Here is an 18,706-nt window from a genome sequence, read left to right as displayed (position 1 = left end):
TCAGCCTCCCGGGTAGCTGGGACTACAGGTGTGCACCATTATGCCTGGCTAATTTTATATTTTTAGTAGAGATGGGGTGTCACCATGTTGGCCAGGTTGGCCTTGATCTCCTGACCTCATGATCCACCTGCCTCTGCCTCCCAAAGTGCTGGGATTAAAGGTGTGAGTCACTGTGCCCAGCCAGATATACATTAATTAAGTCATGACACAAATAGGTATAAAACTGCAATTATGAATGGCTGTGAAGGAGAGGTACATCATGTCAAAAAATTATATAACAGGGATATAACCTCATCAGGGGTCAGGGAAAGATTCCCTGAGGTCATGTCAATTTAGTTAAGATCTAAATAAATGAAGGTGACAAGACAAGGTGAGGAGGGAAAGGAATGGTATTTAGGCAGAGATGATGGCACGTAAAAAGTCCTTATGCTGGGAGAGAACTTGGCTTTTACAAGAATATAAGAAAAGTCGATGAGGCTATTGCAGGCGAGTATCGTGGGCAAGGGTCAGAGTGATGAGAACTAAGGCTAGGCAGACTTTGAAGTCATTGTGGGCCATGGAAAGGATTTGGGTCTTATGAGAGCCAAAAGAAGGATGTTAAAGGAGGGAGGAAACATGATACAATTTTAGTTTTTTTGAAAAAAACAAACAAACAAAAAAAACAACTTGTTTGGCTTCAGTATAAAAAATCCATTGAAGGAATCCCACAGAGGTTCTGAGTAAATCAGACAGTTACCTGACTAGTGTAGGGGAGAGATGATAGAGGGTTGGAGTTGGGTGATGATCATGGAGATGAAGAGAACTAGAGAGATTTGAAAGTGTTTTAGGAGATAAAAGTAATGCGACTGGTAATTAATTAGATATGAGGGTAATGGGATAAATGTTGACTGATGGCTCCCAGATTACTGGCTGATAAAATTGTATGGATGGTGGCCCCATTCTCTAAGACAGGAAACAATGGGAAAGCACCTAATTTGAAGGAGTAAAAAGTCATGACCATGTTATACTGAAGCACATTTAAGATAGCTAAGAAGAGAGGTCAAGTTTGGATATCAAGATCGAGAGTTTATAGATGAGGTTTGGTTTGGAGATATACAATTATTAGTTACTGAATCTATGGACATAGGTAAGCGTATAAGAGTAAAGAAAGGAGAGGACTTAGGCACTCTAATGTCTACTTATTGGTAAAGAAGGCACTCTAATGTATACTTATTGGTAAAGAATGGTGAGCCTGCAAAAAAAGTAGAGGAATGTTCAGAGAAACAAGTGAATGGTATTCTGTGAAAGCCAAGCATTGAGAGACTTTTAAGAGGGGAATGGTTACCAACGCTTCTGAATTGTTATGAAATGAGTGAAAAGCATCCTGTGGGCTTGGCAATAGGGAGAGGTTATTGGTGACTTGGCTGTCTTGGTGGACTGGTGAGGGAAGAAGCTAAATAGGAGTGAGTTGAGTGAACAGGAGCTGAGGAGATGGAGCCAGTGAGAACAGACAACTTCTATGGAAAGTTTGTCCTGTGAATGGTTGGAGACAGATATGGTGGCAGCCAGAGGAGATGTAGGCTGAGTGGTATTCAGTGAATGTAGCATAGAAAACGTAGAGTTGAGATGATTCTTAAATGTTTTGATGGGCAAAGAGATGTCAGAAAAGGATTTCAAGTGAATAGTGGGCAGCATGAATGAGCAGATTTTCGGAACATAATGAAGAGACTGACCTAACTGTAATAGTATAGACTTTAGGAATAATGGGAAACATGTTTGTATAGGTAGGGAAGGTGAGGCTGGATTTCAGAGGGCTTTGTTAGCCTCAGAAAGGATTTGAGATTTGATTATATAAACAGTTGGGATTGTTGATCTGGATGAAGAATGATAGGATACAGGAAGGGTTTCAGGGAGACAATTTAGCATTCACCTAATCACAAGACTGAACATTGGAATGAGTTAAGGCAGGGATACCATGTAGCTGTATGGCCTGCCACAGTTATCTAGTCATGAAGTGGACAGCTTATGGATTAGAGAGGGTAAACTGGCTTGGGCTAAGGCGAGAAAGAAAACAATTTTTGATGGTCATATTAAAAAATTTATAGTTGATACTATAAATAAACATCATTTATTTATAGAGGAATTTATACTTTCTGAAGTACTTTTGCAGAAATTAGCTCATTTTGATCTCTAATTGCCCTGGGTACCACAGAAATGTAGTATTACCATCCTCATAACTAAGGTTAAGCTCAAGTACCATTGTTTTCTTAAAACTTCTGATTCTCTGGTCAGACGGAGTTATCCATTGTCCTCTTTGTGTGTTTTAAAAAATTTTTATGCAGCAAAATGCACAGATCTTAACTGCACAGTTAAATGAATTTTGACAATTGTATACACCTGTGTAACGTATACCTCTATCAAGATAGAGAACAATTACATTTGCCAGAAAGTTCTTTTTATCTTTGCTGTCACTTCCTCCACCATTCCCTTTAGAAATCATTGTTCTTGTTCCTATCATCATATAATATTAGTTTTCCCTATATTTAAGCTTCATATTAATGAAATCAAACAGTATACATACTTTAGTGGCTGGTTTCTTTTATAATGTTTTTGAGTCATATTGTTGCATGTATCAGAAGTTTGTTCCATTTTAGAGCTGAGTAGTATTCCTTGTGTAAATATGGCACAATTTCTAATCCGTTCTCTTCTTAATAGACCTTTACATTGTTTCCAATTTTTGGCTACTATGAATAAATCTGATGTGGACATTTTCCTACAAGTCTTTTTGTAAACATATGTTTTCATTTCACTTGCATAAATACCTAGAAGTGAAATTTCTGGGTCATAGATACATATTTAACTTTACAAGAAGCTGTTTTCCAAAGTGATCATACCATTTTACATTCTTGCTAGCATTTTATAAAGAGCACTAGTTCTTGATTCTCATCAACAATGTTGTATTGTTAATCTTTAAAACTACTCTAGTAATTGAGCAGCAGTATATCATTGTGCTTTCAGTTCATGTTTCTTGATGCCTGATGATTGTAAGCGTCTTATTCTTGTGTTCATTGGCTGTTGTTTCTCTTTTCTGTGTGTGAAATGTCTGTTTAAGTTACTTGCTCATTTTGATACTTGGGTTGTTTGTTCTTTTGTAGGAATATTTTGTATTTTCTGGATTAGAGTTCTTTCTCAGATATCCGTATCAAAAGTATTTTCTCCCAGGCTGTAGGTTTCCATTTCATTTTCTTGAGAATGTCCTTGAATGAGTAGTTGACAGTTATTTTGATGATGCCTAATTTATCAACATTTTCTTTTATGGTGATTGCTATATGAGGCTTATATAAGAAATTTTTGTCTTCCTCATGATTGTGAAGATTTCCTTCTATGTTTTCTTCTAGAAGGTTTATAATTTTCCCTTTTATATTTACATCTATGACCCATTTCAAATTATTTTTGTGTATGAGATAGGGGTCATGTTTCAATTTTTGCTCATATGGATATCTAGTTGTTTCAATAAAATTCATTGAAAAAGACTTTACCTATTCAGTTGGTGTGGCATCTTTGCAAAAAAGCTGTTAATGTTTTATGTGAGGGCCTGTTTCTGAACTCATTTTGTTTTATTGGTTTACTTGTCTGTCCTTACTCCATTTCCACACCATCTTAATTACTATAGTTGTTTGTTTCTCTAACTTTGTTCTACTTTTTCATATTTTATTTTTAACTACTTTAATTTGCATTTTCACAAACTTTTATAATTTTTCAATTTCCTCAAAAAAGCCTGTTGTCATTTTCAGTGTGATTGTATTGAATCTATAGATCAGTTTGCAGAAAATAGAACACTTCTTCATGTGGAACAAAAAACCAAGAAAGGTATTCCTACTGTAGCTTGTTTATGTTTATCTCTCTTGTGGTTTACTGAATTGCTAGTTTTCATTCTATCTGGAAAAATTTTAGCTATCGTATTGTCCAATAACATGTGTGCCCTCTTTTGTTTTTTTTTTTAGACTCAACTACATATATTTTAGATTGCTTGATATTGTCCCACAGAACATCTCTTCAATCTTTTTCTCTTTTACTTCAGTTTGCAATAGCTTGTATCGATGTGTTTTCAAATTGTTCTTTCTTTTTAGTGTCTGTTAAACCAATCCAATAAATGTTTAATTTCAGAGATTGCATTATTTCTATGTTTACCTATTGACTTCTCTTTCTACTGCCTACTTTTTTCCATAGTAATTGTAGAGTTTTCCATTTCTTGCCTGTCTAATAATTTTTGATTGTTTCTGGGACATTATATCAATACATTGTAGAGATTTGGGATTTCATTATTTTCCTCTGAGGAGAATTACATTTTTTTTTAAATCAGGCAGTTTAATTGCTGATGGATGACCTTGATCATGAAGAGACTTGATTTTAAGATTATTTTTCGTGTTGGTCTACTTTCTACATTTTTTATTTTAGTCCCAGGGCATATCCGTTCATCCTATGACTTGTTTCTTACTCCTAATGCATGACCTTCTGTGTTTAGATGGAAGGCTTGAGTTGTTTTTCAAGCTCTTCTCTAGCTTCATGGGACTTGAACTCTGAAATTCATCTTCTAGCTTTGGGGAGGTGGTGAAATTTCTGTCCATCTCTTTAGCTCTTTACCATTGCTGTCTGCTGGATTCCTTATTGTCTCACCCTATGCCTGCCCAGTTTGGGCCACAAGAAGGATTTGAGGCATATTATGCAGAGGTTTATCACTCCATCAATTAAAGGATTTCCCCAACTCCAAGTTGCTCTGCCACCCCCAAATTGTGACCTTGACTCCTTAGACTTGTAAGACACTTGTGCTTGAGCTCTTTCACACCATGAACTTCCCAAACTGGCAAGTGCTCTCAGGGGAATAGACAGTTAAATGACTATCTCAGCTAATAAAGCCTCTCTTTTTCAAGGGTTTACCTTTTCCAGTTTCTGCCTACTTTCGGTTGTTTCCTAGTGGCTTCAAACAGATTTTGTTTTTCATATTTTGTCCCATGCTTCTTTAGTATCTATTCTGGCAGTTGTATTTTGTTGTTACATATTTGTTTTCAACATACACACTTATTGAGAGCAAAGGGTGTGTTTTACTAATCTTTATTTTATCCCACTGTTTGACCCAGAGCAGTGACTTTTATACAGCAGCTACTTAATAAATGCTAAATTGCATTATTATTTTTATGAAGACCAATTATGAATGAGGATTTAAAGTCTTCTAAAAAAATTGTTATATTTTTAGTATACTACCCTGAGTATGAGTTCAAAGGAAATTTTTCTTAGGTAAGATTTTGAAGCATATTATTGCTTTAAAAATTTTTACTTTTAAATTATTTATATTAAAAATCAGTGTTCATTTATATATTTTAATATTATTTTAATTTTAATTCATTTTAATGTTGACATAAAACATGTGGTTTACAAAACTGCTAAAGTTACTGCCAATATGATTGGATTTTCAGTCATTTTATATTAATTTATACAAAACCAAACCTACTTTTCTGTGTAAAATAGAACAAAAATATCTCTTTTATTTGGAATACTGATAGTTTCTAAATTATCTGTATTATGTGGTTGAAAATATGTTTGAATAATTTTAATTTAAAGAAGACTTTTAAATTCTATTTTAAATTAGACTTTTCAAGATCAGCCTAATGGACAAAAAAATTGTTCCATCATGCCAGCAATATATTATATATATAATAATTTTTATTAATATATAATAATAAAAATTATATAATAATTTTTATTAATATATATAATAATAAAAAATTATATAATAATTTTTGAAGGGGGTCATCCAATTTTCTTTTATTATCAACTTCAATATTCTCAATTTGTAGGGAAGTGACCATAGCCCTAATCTTAATAAATTAACCAATTTTTAGGTGTAATTTGTAGTCATTAACATTATTTAATACTAACTACACTTTGATTTCATAGCTTAGGGTATACTTGAATGAAAAGAAATATTATAAACTGGTTTCTTTTAAATGGAATTTTTAGTTTGTATATAAATTTGATATTTATTGCAGGTCCCATACGATGATCATGCAAAGCTGGTTATGTCAATTTCAAGAACAGGTTATGTTATTTGCACAATTACAAACCATAGTTGTATGTGTCCATCTTTATGAGTTTGCCTTTTTGATTACTTGAAATAAGTGCATTGTTGAATGAAGCTAAATAACCTCCTTTTTTCTCCTTTCTTCTTCAGAATCAAGTTTCTTACTGGGAAATGCCCAGATTGTGGATTGGCCTGTAGTTTATAGTAATGACGGTTTTTGTAAACTCTCCGGATATCATCGAGCTGACGTCATGCAGAAAAGCAGCACTTGCAGGTAGGTAACAGAATAGCTAAGTAATCTTTTCTGAAATTTAACAGAAATCTGAATGTAATTAAAAGGCTTAAGTTTACTTGGACTCCCATATACAAATATACAGTTAAAAATTATATTAGAATATTAGGGAGACTAAATTATCAACGGAAACATATAGCTTAAGAGCCATTGGTGAAAACTTTTGCCAAAAGAAAGATTTTTATATATCTGTGAGTTAATCAATTCATTCAATAAATATTTTTTGATCACCTACCATGAGCCAGGAATAGACTAGATGCTGAGTAATCAGAGGAACGTCTTGTATCAGGGAACAACTTGTGGCATGTGATCTACAGCACCTCTGGAACAACTAAATTGTCTTGAGTAAAACAGAGTAAACACCACTGGCCAAGTTAAACATGGTCCATGAGAATGTAAAGAACATAAAATAAAGCTCTTACATCCTTTGTAAGCCACATGTACTTGGTAATGGTACATTGTTTGACTCATGTACAACAGAATCTGACATTTATATTATTATAATGGTTCTTTAAAAAAATGCCATTTCTGTGAGCTTAAAGAGAATATTAAGAAAAAAGGGGATCAGAAAAAAGAAAAGGAAACTATATATAAGGAACTAATTTAGAACCTAAAACTTTTCACAATATTTCAGTAAGGCCAGATGGGATGTTTTTTCCATGAGTTAATTTTTCTTTAAAGCTCTCATTTAACTAAGCACTGAACCAAGTTATTTTAGAACTACAAGGGATCTGATTTTTTTTTTTCCTAGGCCAAATCCTCTGTTTTTCAGATGAGAAAACTGAGGTAGAGCTGTGTTAAGGGACTTGCCCAGAGAAATAGTGATTTATTTTTTCTACCCATTGATGCTGAGAAGCATTATATATATATATATATATATAAATACTTATATACATATACAGTTGACCCTGGAACAACACTGGTTTGAACAGTGTGGGTCACTTATAGGTTAATTTTTTCAACCAAATGTGATCAGAAATATAGTATTAGAGAAATACAGATCAAAAATACGATATTCAAGGGGATGTGAAACCCTCGGGTACAGAGGGCTGACTTTTTATATATGTGGGTTCTGCAGGGCTAACTGCAGGACTTGAGTGTGCACGGATTTTGATATACGCAGGGATCCTGGAACCAATCCCCTGTGTATGACTCTCTCCCTATGTATGTAACTGTATATATATCTGTGAATTAATCAATTCATTCAATAAATATTTTTTGATCACCTACCATCTACCATGAGCCAAGAATAGTCTAGGTGCTGAGTAATCAGAGGAACATGTATATCTGTATATATACATACATACAGAGGGAGAAAGGGAGAGAGAGAGAGTCATCCTCGGTATACAGAAGGGATTGGTTGATGACTCTCTCTTTCCCTCTCTAGATATCCTTCATCGTCATGAAAGGTAGATATTTTATATTATACCATTGAGTTTAAACCTGACTGCACATAGCAATCACTTAAATGGTTTTGCAAAACAGATTCCTACCCCGCTTAAACCTACTGAATTAGAATCAGTAGGTGATTCTGAAGTGGGTGGGTCAAGCAGGGAGTCAGTATTTTTAACCAACAGCTTAGATGATTCTGGTGCTTATCCAGGCTTGAGAAATAATCTGCTCAAACATTCTCTTCCTTAATCTATGCTCCTCTAGCCATCCTCTTTTTTGCCTCTACTATAGGCATTCTCATATTCAGTCTTCATTCCCAGGTATGGAAATTGGTAAATGGGAGTGATGAAAATCTGTGGCTTCTGGTTGAGAGGGTCCCTTTGCTAGCACTGATATCATTGGGCCATATTAAGCATTGCTCCTCTCTTATTCCCCAGAAGGCAGTTTAAGTTAGAAAAAGCTGAGTTTCATGGTAGACCTTATCCTGTGGAACAGGTCCATAGAGACAGTTCCAGGGAACACAGATACACTCACACTGCCATTTCTTATTCTTGGACTGCTGACATCCCGTCTTCATGCCAGGTTTATCTCAGATCTCATCTACCTGAAGGTATTTATGCTTCCCTAAACAAGACAGGTTTTTCCCTTCTCTGACTCCTCATAGTTTCTTGTGTATATTTTTGTTGGCATCATCATTTGGCCTTAAACTAACTCCCCTTATCCCTTGGGTTTTTATTCTTATTGCTGTATTGCTTTTGTTGCCATTTTTGAGAGGTACTGCTCTTCATATCTGGATCTATTTTAAGTTCTGCTCTCATCCCTTCTTGTGTCCCATGTATCTGCCCTATCCCTGGCCTATTTTCTTTGGCAAGTACAATTTTTTCCTACAAAGGATTCAGTAAGAAAGTAAGTGCTGGTATGTTATATTAGCTCTTTGCTCCTATGAAAGAGCTGCTTTTCTTCTCCTAACACAAGTACCAGATTGTAAGTGCCTTAAAAGTAGGGTCTCCATCTTGCTCACTTTTATATGCACAACAGGACACAAGACAGTGTCTTATGTCAGTGTTTATTGAATTAGATTGGCTTGTTTTGCAATAAACCGTAACCTAGGTCTCACATGCTGTGTATAGCATACTGTTATTTCTTGTATTTCATCCTGTGTTATGACATTTGAGGTGGGAGAGTTTTGGATTATACCATGCTTTTTAGCTGTATAAAAAAGTGTTTGAGTCTTTCCCCAAATTGTCTTTACTTATCAGAGACAATGTTTTCAAATGATCATGTTCTTAATGTAAACAATTATTACTTACTTGCATAAAGTGCCAGATGTGTTTTGTTAACCTAAAAATTGCAACCAGTTTCATGCCCTCACAGAACAATGAAGACAGGCATCTGATATATGAACAAATATCTGACCTTTATCAGTTTTTCTTGGAAGCATGATTTATTTTAATGTGTTCTTCTTTTAAACTTCCTTATTCTCTTTTAAAATTAAACTATATCCATTTTATGTTTGCTGTAGCATTATTTAGAAGAGTGAAGACCTGGAAGTAATCAAAATATCCAGTAGCAGAAGTTTAGCTACGTCATATGTTGTATATACTGGAAGGACAATGACACTGGAAAAAACTAACAACATATTATCAAGTAAAAAAAAGCCTAAAACAAAGTAAAACAACAAACCCAAAACCACCCCCCAAGCAGTTTATAAAAGTGTTTGCATCATGACTCAAATTCTTTTACATATAGCTTTTTTCCCATTTCTTGGATAAATCCAGAAAAGCCTTTAAATGTGAGACACAAAATAACAGAGGGAGAAAAGAAGAAAATTAGATGCACATTTAGAAACATGGGGTTAATGGCTAAAAGTTATTATGGTATGTGGAATTACTGACTTATAAGTGAATATGGAGATAAGTATTTGACACTGAGACTATCCTTGTAAATAATTTTAAAAATTTTGCTTATCATAATAAGTTTTTAGACAGACATAAGAGAATAAGAAGCTACAAAGCAGTGAGCTTCATTTTATATGGGAAAATACAACCTTTGACACTATGTATCTCAGAAAAAAGAATCATTTTTGTATACAACTTGCATTAGATGAATTAAAGTCTATAGGGTTAAAGTGGCAACTAGGTAAATGATTACATGCCATAGTTTAAGTATTCAAAAGTGAATTGTTTTATGGTAAAATAAAAACACATTAATTTGTGTTTTTATAATATCAAGGGGCTAATATTTCTTTCTTCTGTTTTCATATCTTTTTTCTTCTTTGCCCTTCTCAACCCCTCCCACATTGGACCAGACACACAGAATCAAATTAAACATACTCCTCAATTTGTCACAATATTATCATTTTGCTCTCTCTAAGCAAGGTCTCTCTTTATTTTATTTCATTTCTTCCCTTTTATTTCTTTTCCCTTTCATCCCATCCCCCTTCTTCCTTTTATGGTTATTAATTCTAGAGTGTGTTTATTTTACGTCTTTCTAATCTGTCTTCTGCTTGTTTATTAAATATGTATATTCTTGAAATGATATTGCTTTGCATATGTTGGTTTTTAAGATCCATTTAATTCCTACCACACTATAATATTTATGGTTTCTTACTCTTTTCATTCACCATTATGTTTTTAGACTTCTTTGTGTCACCGTATGATGATCTATTCATCATGTCTGATTGTTGTCTAATGTTCTAGAGTCTTCACAGCCTTCGTTCTATTTATACATTCTAGTAGTCCTGGAATCTAACTTTGACACTTTGCTACCTCAAACAACTTGGAAATAAGAATCCTCCTACACATCTTCTTGTGGCCCTGTGTGAGAAGTTTTCTGTCTTTATCCCCAGAAATGAGATTGCTGGATAATAGAATATATGCAGAGTTTGTAAATTAACTGCCATAAGATTTTTGCCCAGAGTAGCCTTCTGTTTCCATTCTTAACAGCCATTAGTGAGGATTCTGGTTTTCCTACATTTTTGCTATGTCATAATGGTACTGAAATTCCTATTTGAAAATATCTGATGTGTGCTAGATATTGTCTCATTTTTGTTTTAGCTAAAATTATGACACTATGACACAATTTCAAACATTGTCCATTTTACTGTGGACACTGCATTTTCCAAGCCTTTGGACTGTTTTGCTGTTTATTGGAGGACATGAAAAGTATTGCATGTTTAAAAGAGATTATAGACTTTGGGAGAATGACACTTAAAAGCATACGATCTTATCTTACGACCTGTAGAAGCTCTGACATTTGGGATATACTGTCATAGATTAGGTAGGAACCACTTTAGCATTTTACTTCTAATTAACCTGAAACTTTTAAGAGCCTATTCTGCTGTCATTTTTTGTTTTTGTTTTGGATAGAGGGGTGAGAATAACAATCAGGTAGTTTAGGTAGGGAGGATTGAGGGGTAGATAGATGCTCTCAAATGCATTTTTTTGAAAGGCCATTTACAATCCCTTATCCAACCCCATCAAGTTAGACGATGAGTCAGATATTAAGAAACACTTTATTGAACAGATTTCACAGCAGTTTTATGAACACATGATTATCTTAGCAGCTACCAAGAGCATATGACACATGATGGATGCCAGTCAGTCTGGCTCCATTTGGCTGAGGGCTGTGCTTCTCACGGTGAAACTGATGAAAAGTGTTGAAGGGCAGAGGTGTCTTGGTGATGTCAGACTCCAAAGATTAGAGATATACAGTGCTATCCCTGTTTCTCCTTAATTATATGTCATGGATCAACCATTTATTTACTCCAGTGAAATCTTTTGAAGACCATATAAATCAATGGGTTGTGAAACCTTTTGGTTATGATCCTCTGTATAAAGGAATGTCTTTGATTTATTCCAAAATTACCTCTTTCAGATTTTGAAAACTGTATTTTTTTTTTTTTTTTTTTTGAGACAGACTTTCGCTCTTTTTGCCCAGGCTGGAGTACAAAGGCACGATCTTGGCTCACTGCAACCTCCGCCACCTGGGTTAAAGTGATTCTTTTGCCTCGGCCTCCCAAGACGATGGGGTTACATGCACCCGCCACCACACCTAGCTAATTTTGTATTTTTAGTGTAGATGGGGTTTCAACTGGCCAGGCCGGTCTCGAACTCCTGACTTCAGGTGATCTGCCCGTCTCGGCCTCCCAAAGTGCTGGGATTACAGGCGTGAGCCACTGTGCCCGGCTGAAAACTGTATTCTTGTTTTTAATTTTTCCTCCTTAACTTCCCCTCTCTCAGGCTTTATCTTTTTTGATCCTTTAACTGCAGATCTCGGTCCACCTCCCATTAACTTTTATGATTCTATGGTTGTGGCCAGTTCTGAGCTGGAGACCACATTTACCAACCACGTTAAGTCTATCTGTGTTGCTTTGTTTTGATGAAGCATTTGCTAATCTGTGAACTACAGCCTGCAGATGTTACCCTGTATTATGGTGACTGAATGTTTGTTGCATTTTAGTCTAGACACACTGTTGCACATTTAGCAGAGTAAGAGAGGTTGGTGGAACTCATGATTAGGTTATGTTTTCTTCAGAGTTGTAAGATTCTTTTCTCCTTTGGAAGTCTGTCAATCATTACAGCCATTCTTACTGCTAGGTACTATAAGGCTTGTTTGTGAGATTTTGAGAGCAGAGCAAGGGATCCAAGAATAAGTAAATCCTGCTACAAGCCCAAACCACCTGTTCCTCAAAGTTTTCTAGGTCAGATACACGTGAACGATAACTGCCAGATGCCTAGGTGAGCTGCGTATGGCCTAGACCAGGCCTGAAGACAACTTATGCCTTATTCCCAAGACGAAACCAGTCAGTTGTGTGACAAGAAAAGTGGCCAGATTATACAGGAGCAGGTTCTGAGTGAGCGTTTGCTTCAACCTCATGGGCTTGTGAAGAAAGAAGATTCACAGAACCATGCACATCTCCCTTTAAGACACAGTGACACTGCCTATTGGAAAGCATGGTTCCTGGAGAATCCTGGAGAAGCTAGGGGGTGAGGAAGGGGCATTCTAGTCCCATCCGTACATTCCAGTCATGTTTCAGCCATTGTGCAACACGTTATAATTTGTAACTTTGTTTGCATTATCCTTTTGTCACCCTTTGAGTTATATTATTATTGTCCTTATTTTACTGATGAAGAAACTATGGGTCAGAGAGGATATACGACTTGTCCATAAATTATCCACTTTGTAAGTGGTCCTCCAAATGCAAAAGTCCTCTGTTATACCATGACCACCCAATATTATAACAGAGATAGATTGCGTCTGTGAATCCAATTCTATTTTCCTTTCAATAAAGTAACAGTGCAGTAGTTCATTTATAACTACCAAGGAGGAGCTTGGCATCCTATGTAAGAGAGCAAGTGGAAGTTTTGTGATTTTAAAAATACTTCCGTTACGTATTCCTTGAAGATATTTAGTAGAAGATATGAAAACTATGTAAAATTCTTATATATGGTTTCTAAAGCCTGTTGATTACTATTTCTATAATTTGTGACCCCTCAAATTGATTAACCATTCAAAGACTGCATTGAGCTTCAGTCATCCTGAGTCAGACTTCAGGAATCTGTGATAAAACATTTCAGCATTCACATGTGACAAAGCCAAGCAAATAAACAAATGTGCCATACCCATAGAGAATGCGGGAATCATTGATTTATCGGTATGGCTTGGACAACTTTGGATGAAAATACTTTCAGAGATTGAATTAACCTCCAGAACACTTGCCTTGGGAGGATAGATAGACAGTACATTTTCGACATTCTTTATAGTCTGTTTTGAAATACCTCTTATTATTTAACTGCTACATTTCATCCCTTCAAATACATGTTCTATCACTGGAAATATGTGGTATAATAAATGAAAAATAAATGAACAATGTAAGAAATGAAAGACTATTTTAAAAAAAGTATTCGGATTTTAATAATATAGGATTATTTTTCTTAAGTGCCTTTATTTTCCTAGGATAAGTGATTTTAGCATTGGAAGAACTAACTAATGGAGGTGTATTATGAAATTTTTATAGTTTATTTAAAAATTGCTTGTTTGTTTTTATCTTCTCTTCAGAATTTTAGCTGCATCAGACCTGTGTTGCGTTTTTTCTTAGTTGGTGTTATTAAACCAATCCCTCAAAGAGCTTCTTTTTTAAATTTGAGTTGTAACTTACTTTTAAATCTTACTAGAGTTAATTTTTGATAATTTTTATCCTAGTTGCTTGTTATATCATAAATTCTTTCTTATTTTGTTTTTCTGTTGACCAATTGTGAATATTATGTTTCAGTTTATTGAACCATAGACACCTGTCATTTAGTAGCAGTGTGAAATGGTTTTTCTTTCTTTCTTTTAAGACTACAAACATTTACTTAGTTTAATTGCCCTTATCTTGAATTTTAAAATGTTTCTGCTTTATTAAGATTCTTTAATTAAAAATAAAAGTTAGTAAAAAACTGATTTAAAAATTTCACTTGTCTATAAAAATATTATGTACAATATTAAGCTAATTTTTTTTGGGAGAGAAGTGGCTTTATGTTCTTTAGCTGAATAATTCTAATTTAATTATAATGCCTTCAAGAGACTTTTATAAAACTCACATGAGCTGAAATTTCAGCTTTGACAATAACAGTGGCTTTTCAATGCCAGCTTGCAGGTATGCTTTGAGGTTTCCTGTGTTAGTCTAGATATAAGATTATGGAATTAAGAGTCTGTCATTTTATTCTGAGATCCTTTTACTTATTTTATTATTTTAATGACAATTAAAATTTTCCTTTTTAAATTAAATATATTAAAAATGAAGGATTCAGGTTTCTCAGTGCTTGGACAATCTTTGATCTGCCTTACCCACTTTCATTTCTTACTTTCTAGAATTCTAGTTGCATAGTTTGGTGTTATAGAAGGTGGGCTTGAGTTACCCTGTAATTTCCGGTTGTAATGTGGTGCTGCTATTGGATCCTGTGTGTCATTACTGGATCTTGCTGAAAAACTATGCCTTTTAGGTTGTAAATTTTATTGATTGGTATTTTCAGGTGCAGATTTTCTGTGAAGATAATGAATCTGAACCTTCAGGGGCCCTCATTTGAGTGGATGTCTTTTGAGACTCTGTTCGTAATCTTGTTTTATAATTTTTGTATTCTTTTTCTTAAGGAGGGCTTCACAGATTGTATAAGCTTCAGCCTCCACCACAATTTGGATCTGCCTCTAGTAAATATGTGAACTCTTTGAAAACTGAAAGAAAAGCAATAACAAAGATGTACATTTGATCTTTCAAAATCTTAGTTAAGGTGTTTAGTAATGCCACATTTTCTTTCCTGGTGGAACAAATGGTCTGGACAATCATACCGATCAGCAGAACTGTGTATCTAAAACCAGACGTACAACTGATGATTTTGAAAGCATTGAGAATGGAGTTTTAGAGACATGTAGTACTTGAGTGAGTTTTGTTATTTAGATGATCAGACTTTTGCCAAGGTTCTCTTAGAAAAACAGAGAATGTCAAACATTAGAAAGTTTTTGTGGAATATGGACATTCACTCCTTAATCTATGTTTTGTATGTTCCTGTAACCACTGTAATAATGTATGATTCCTTCAAGATGCCAGCTTTACTTCCCTCCCATTAGCCACACTTGTACCTATCTTAAGAAAATTCCCTGAAATGATGAGAATGTCAATGAATTATACGTGTAATATGCAATCCTCACTTTTTTAATGATAGTATGGGAACATAAGGTCCATGCAAGCTGAAACCACATAATACTATCTTAATACTCAATAAAAATTATGATTGTCTTAGCATCTTTAAAAATATTTGTCAAAACATTAAAAACTCTCTTACTGTTGGTTATCAATGCAGGGAGATGATATACTAGTAAAACTCATATTTATTTAGTATACTGTGATTTTGAACATTAGAAACGTTGAGAATGGAGGAAGTGTTTTATTTCTTCTTAAAAAACTTATGAGTCATTTAAACAATACTTGCCTTTTCAGAATGTAACTTTCTGTATAAAGACAGCATCTTTTCTATCTTCTCAAAAATTGTCACCCTGCTTTCTAAGTTAGAATTAATTTCAAATATTTTATTCTTCCACTTTCACTATTGTGAACAATGTACTAGAGCTCCTTTAATGAGGAGGTTTTTTTTGGTTTGTTTTTAAACTGGTGTCACCTCCTCTGGGAAACCGTCATCCTTTTTGTCACAACCACTTTCCTCATTTATATTGATGAGTTCACCTTCACTAAGTCGTTTTGGATGCATATTTAGAGTCTCCCAAATGGCAATAGTATCGACATTTCCATGGTCACCTATTTCTCTTATAACTTCATTTGTGTTCAATTTGAATTCCACTTCCAACATTATTATTTTTCATTTCTTTGGCGGACTTTAGTTTTTGTTGGCTACTTACTGCTTTTGATTATCCATTTTTGTAAAATGTCACATGGGTTTATCACTGAGAGAAAAGGAGGCAATATGACTACATGCTTTTCTGTCTGTGCGTGAACTGAGTAACAGCCGTGCTGTTTCCAATACTGACAGGCTTTGAAAGAAGTGATGTGATCAGTGACTGGTTGTGAAGGTGCATCTGTTATTTTCCAGTGATTTGTAGACTGAAGATCAAGCAGCAAAGCTTGTACTTCGTGCAATTACTCACAGTTAACATACTGTGGAAACTGAAATTTGAACTGTGCTGTGGAACTGGTGTTATTTAACTAAACGACGGTAACTGAAATCTGTGCATACAGGAACTGTGTAAAGCAAGAACTGCCTCTCATGATTTGACTATTTTGTGTAGGAGCAACATTATATTTTGTAGCCACATTTGACTAATAAAAGACAACTATATGATTTTTGAAAGGCATTTGAAAGGCAACGCAAAAGTGAAATCGATTGTTTTTTTTTTTCCCCCCAGTTTTATGTATGGGGAATTGACTGACAAGAAGACTATTGAGAAAGTCAGGCAAACTTTTGACAACTACGAATCAAACTGCTTTGAAGTTCTTCTGTACAAGAAAAACAGTAGGTATCTCAATTATTAATAAGGTGTGCCAACTCTTTATTAATATTATGTTTGGTAAGTCGTAGTGGAGCTAAAATGTAGAGAGCATGTAAAAATTCTATTGCTTCTTTTCTTGGCAGGGGCAGAGGTTGCTGGTGAAATTAGATAATAAAATTAATAAATAATTCTACCTATGAAAAGTAACCTTTTGAGGAACGGAAGAAAAATGTGATGCATCTTAAATATGACTTTTGTATCAGGCAGCAAAATATTTTGTAATTAATACTTATAATAAAGATCCTATAGTTATGTGACAACAACTAAAAATGACAGATACATGTATTAATTTCTTCTTATGATTAAAGAAAATGGTAATTGCTAACACTGGATATGTGCAATTACCTTTCTACACAAACATAGGCAATGTGAATATGTGGTAGCTACTTGAGAGGAATCTCTACCAATATGGCCTTTTGCCAGCCTCAGACTCTTGTGAGAAAGCCTAGTAGAAGTAGTCATTGTTCTCAGAACAGGTCATTCACATTTGGTAAATTTGTGTTGATTGTTGTGAACTTTCTCTGGGACGAGATTTGTATGTGGTGAGGTATGCATTATATAATGACATAATATCTCATGATATAGACTTTCCATCAGAGTTTGGAGGGAAAAAAACCAACACAACAAAAACCAACAAGTATACTCAACGACTCAGTCCCCTTTCTAATTCACTTTATTTGCATGGTTACTTACGTTTATCTTTTTGCTGTTTCCTCAAATTGTTCTTTCTTTCTTTTTTGAAATGAATAGTCACTTCATAAGATGAGTCAATTTATTTATTGTTAATAGCAAATGATAGCAAAGTCTACTATTATCTTTGATGGAAATTGATGGTTACTAAATTCTTCCCAAGTTTGGAAAACATTCTCGCTTCAACAGGAAACGCCTGTTCCATGTTCAGTGCCTGTTGGATCTTGTGGAGCATAATTTATCCTTTCCATTTACTTGAAACATTTTTTATCTGTGGAATATTTGGAATTAAAATTCGATTTCTCTTTTTATTAGTAGACTAACAAAGGAATAACAGTGTAAGGCATTGCCTCAAAGTAGTGTACTTGATAATGGAAACATTTGTTTTTAGTAATTTTACTTAAGGAATGGCTTATCTTATTTTTCATTTTACATCAAGGCCAAAGAGAATTTCAGTTTGAAGTCATAGCTAAATGTCAGCTAGCTTGTCACCTAGAAAACAATCCCTTCTGAATGGTCAGCTCTGTCCTCTGCAAGAGAAAAGGCAGGCTGTAGGTGCTTTCTGGGTCTTTTTTTGCCAAGTCTAAGTACATATTGATAATTTGTAGGAGACCTGTATACCAAAAAATCCTTCATTTTCATATGGTTTGTTAAGCCTTCAATAATTTAGATATGTGCTCCAAGTTTAGCAAATAATGTAAGAATATTCTATATAACTAAGGTCATTCACTCTCTGACATTTAAGCAAAATAAACAAACATTTGCCTGACTTTAAAGCCCCAAAGACAAGTCCGTAGTTCCTGAGTTTGTCAAAAAATATCTTAGTGAAGCCTAGGTGACATAGCAAGACCCTGCCTCTATGAAAAAAAAAAAATAGCTGGGCATGGAGGCACATGCCTATAGTCCCAGCTACTCAGGAGGCAGGTGGATCACTTGGGCCCAGGAGTTCGAGGCTGCAGTGAGCTACGATCATGCTACTGTATTCCAGCCTGGGTGACAGAGCAAGACCCTGTAATGACAACCACCACAACAAAATATCTTAGTGGAATTTCTGTTTATTTACTTTAAATCATCTTAGTAATTACTTGAATTTTACATTTCCAGAAGTCCTTCCAAGGTAGTTTAGATATTTTGCCTTATGTTAATGGATTGAAATTATTATCTGACCATTGTTCAGGCCTATCTGGTTCTTTCCAGATAACTCTCTATGCAGATAAGTGCCTGCTTATAGC

The 18,706-nt window shown here is 34.6% G+C and overlaps 1 protein-coding gene across 1 annotated transcript in view; it reads left to right on the top strand.

Moving 5' to 3' along the window:
- Positions 1 to 18,706, top strand: part of KCNH5 (potassium voltage-gated channel subfamily H member 5) — a 339,516-nt gene that overhangs the window by 22,854 nt on the left and 297,956 nt on the right. The window contains exons 2-3 of the mRNA XM_024231784.3: positions 6,209 to 6,332; positions 16,641 to 16,747. Of these exons, the coding sequence (XP_024087552.1) occupies positions 6,209 to 6,332; positions 16,641 to 16,747 (231 nt within the window). The remainder of the gene's footprint in view (positions 1 to 6,208; positions 6,333 to 16,640; positions 16,748 to 18,706) is intronic.

Source organism: Pongo abelii, chromosome 15 (assembly GCF_028885655.2).
Source record: "Pongo abelii isolate AG06213 chromosome 15, NHGRI_mPonAbe1-v2.0_pri, whole genome shotgun sequence".
NCBI lineage: Eukaryota > Metazoa > Chordata > Mammalia > Primates > Hominidae > Pongo > Pongo abelii.
The sequence above is the reverse complement of the archived record's forward strand: the minus strand, read 5'-3'. Positions and strand labels throughout refer to the sequence as shown.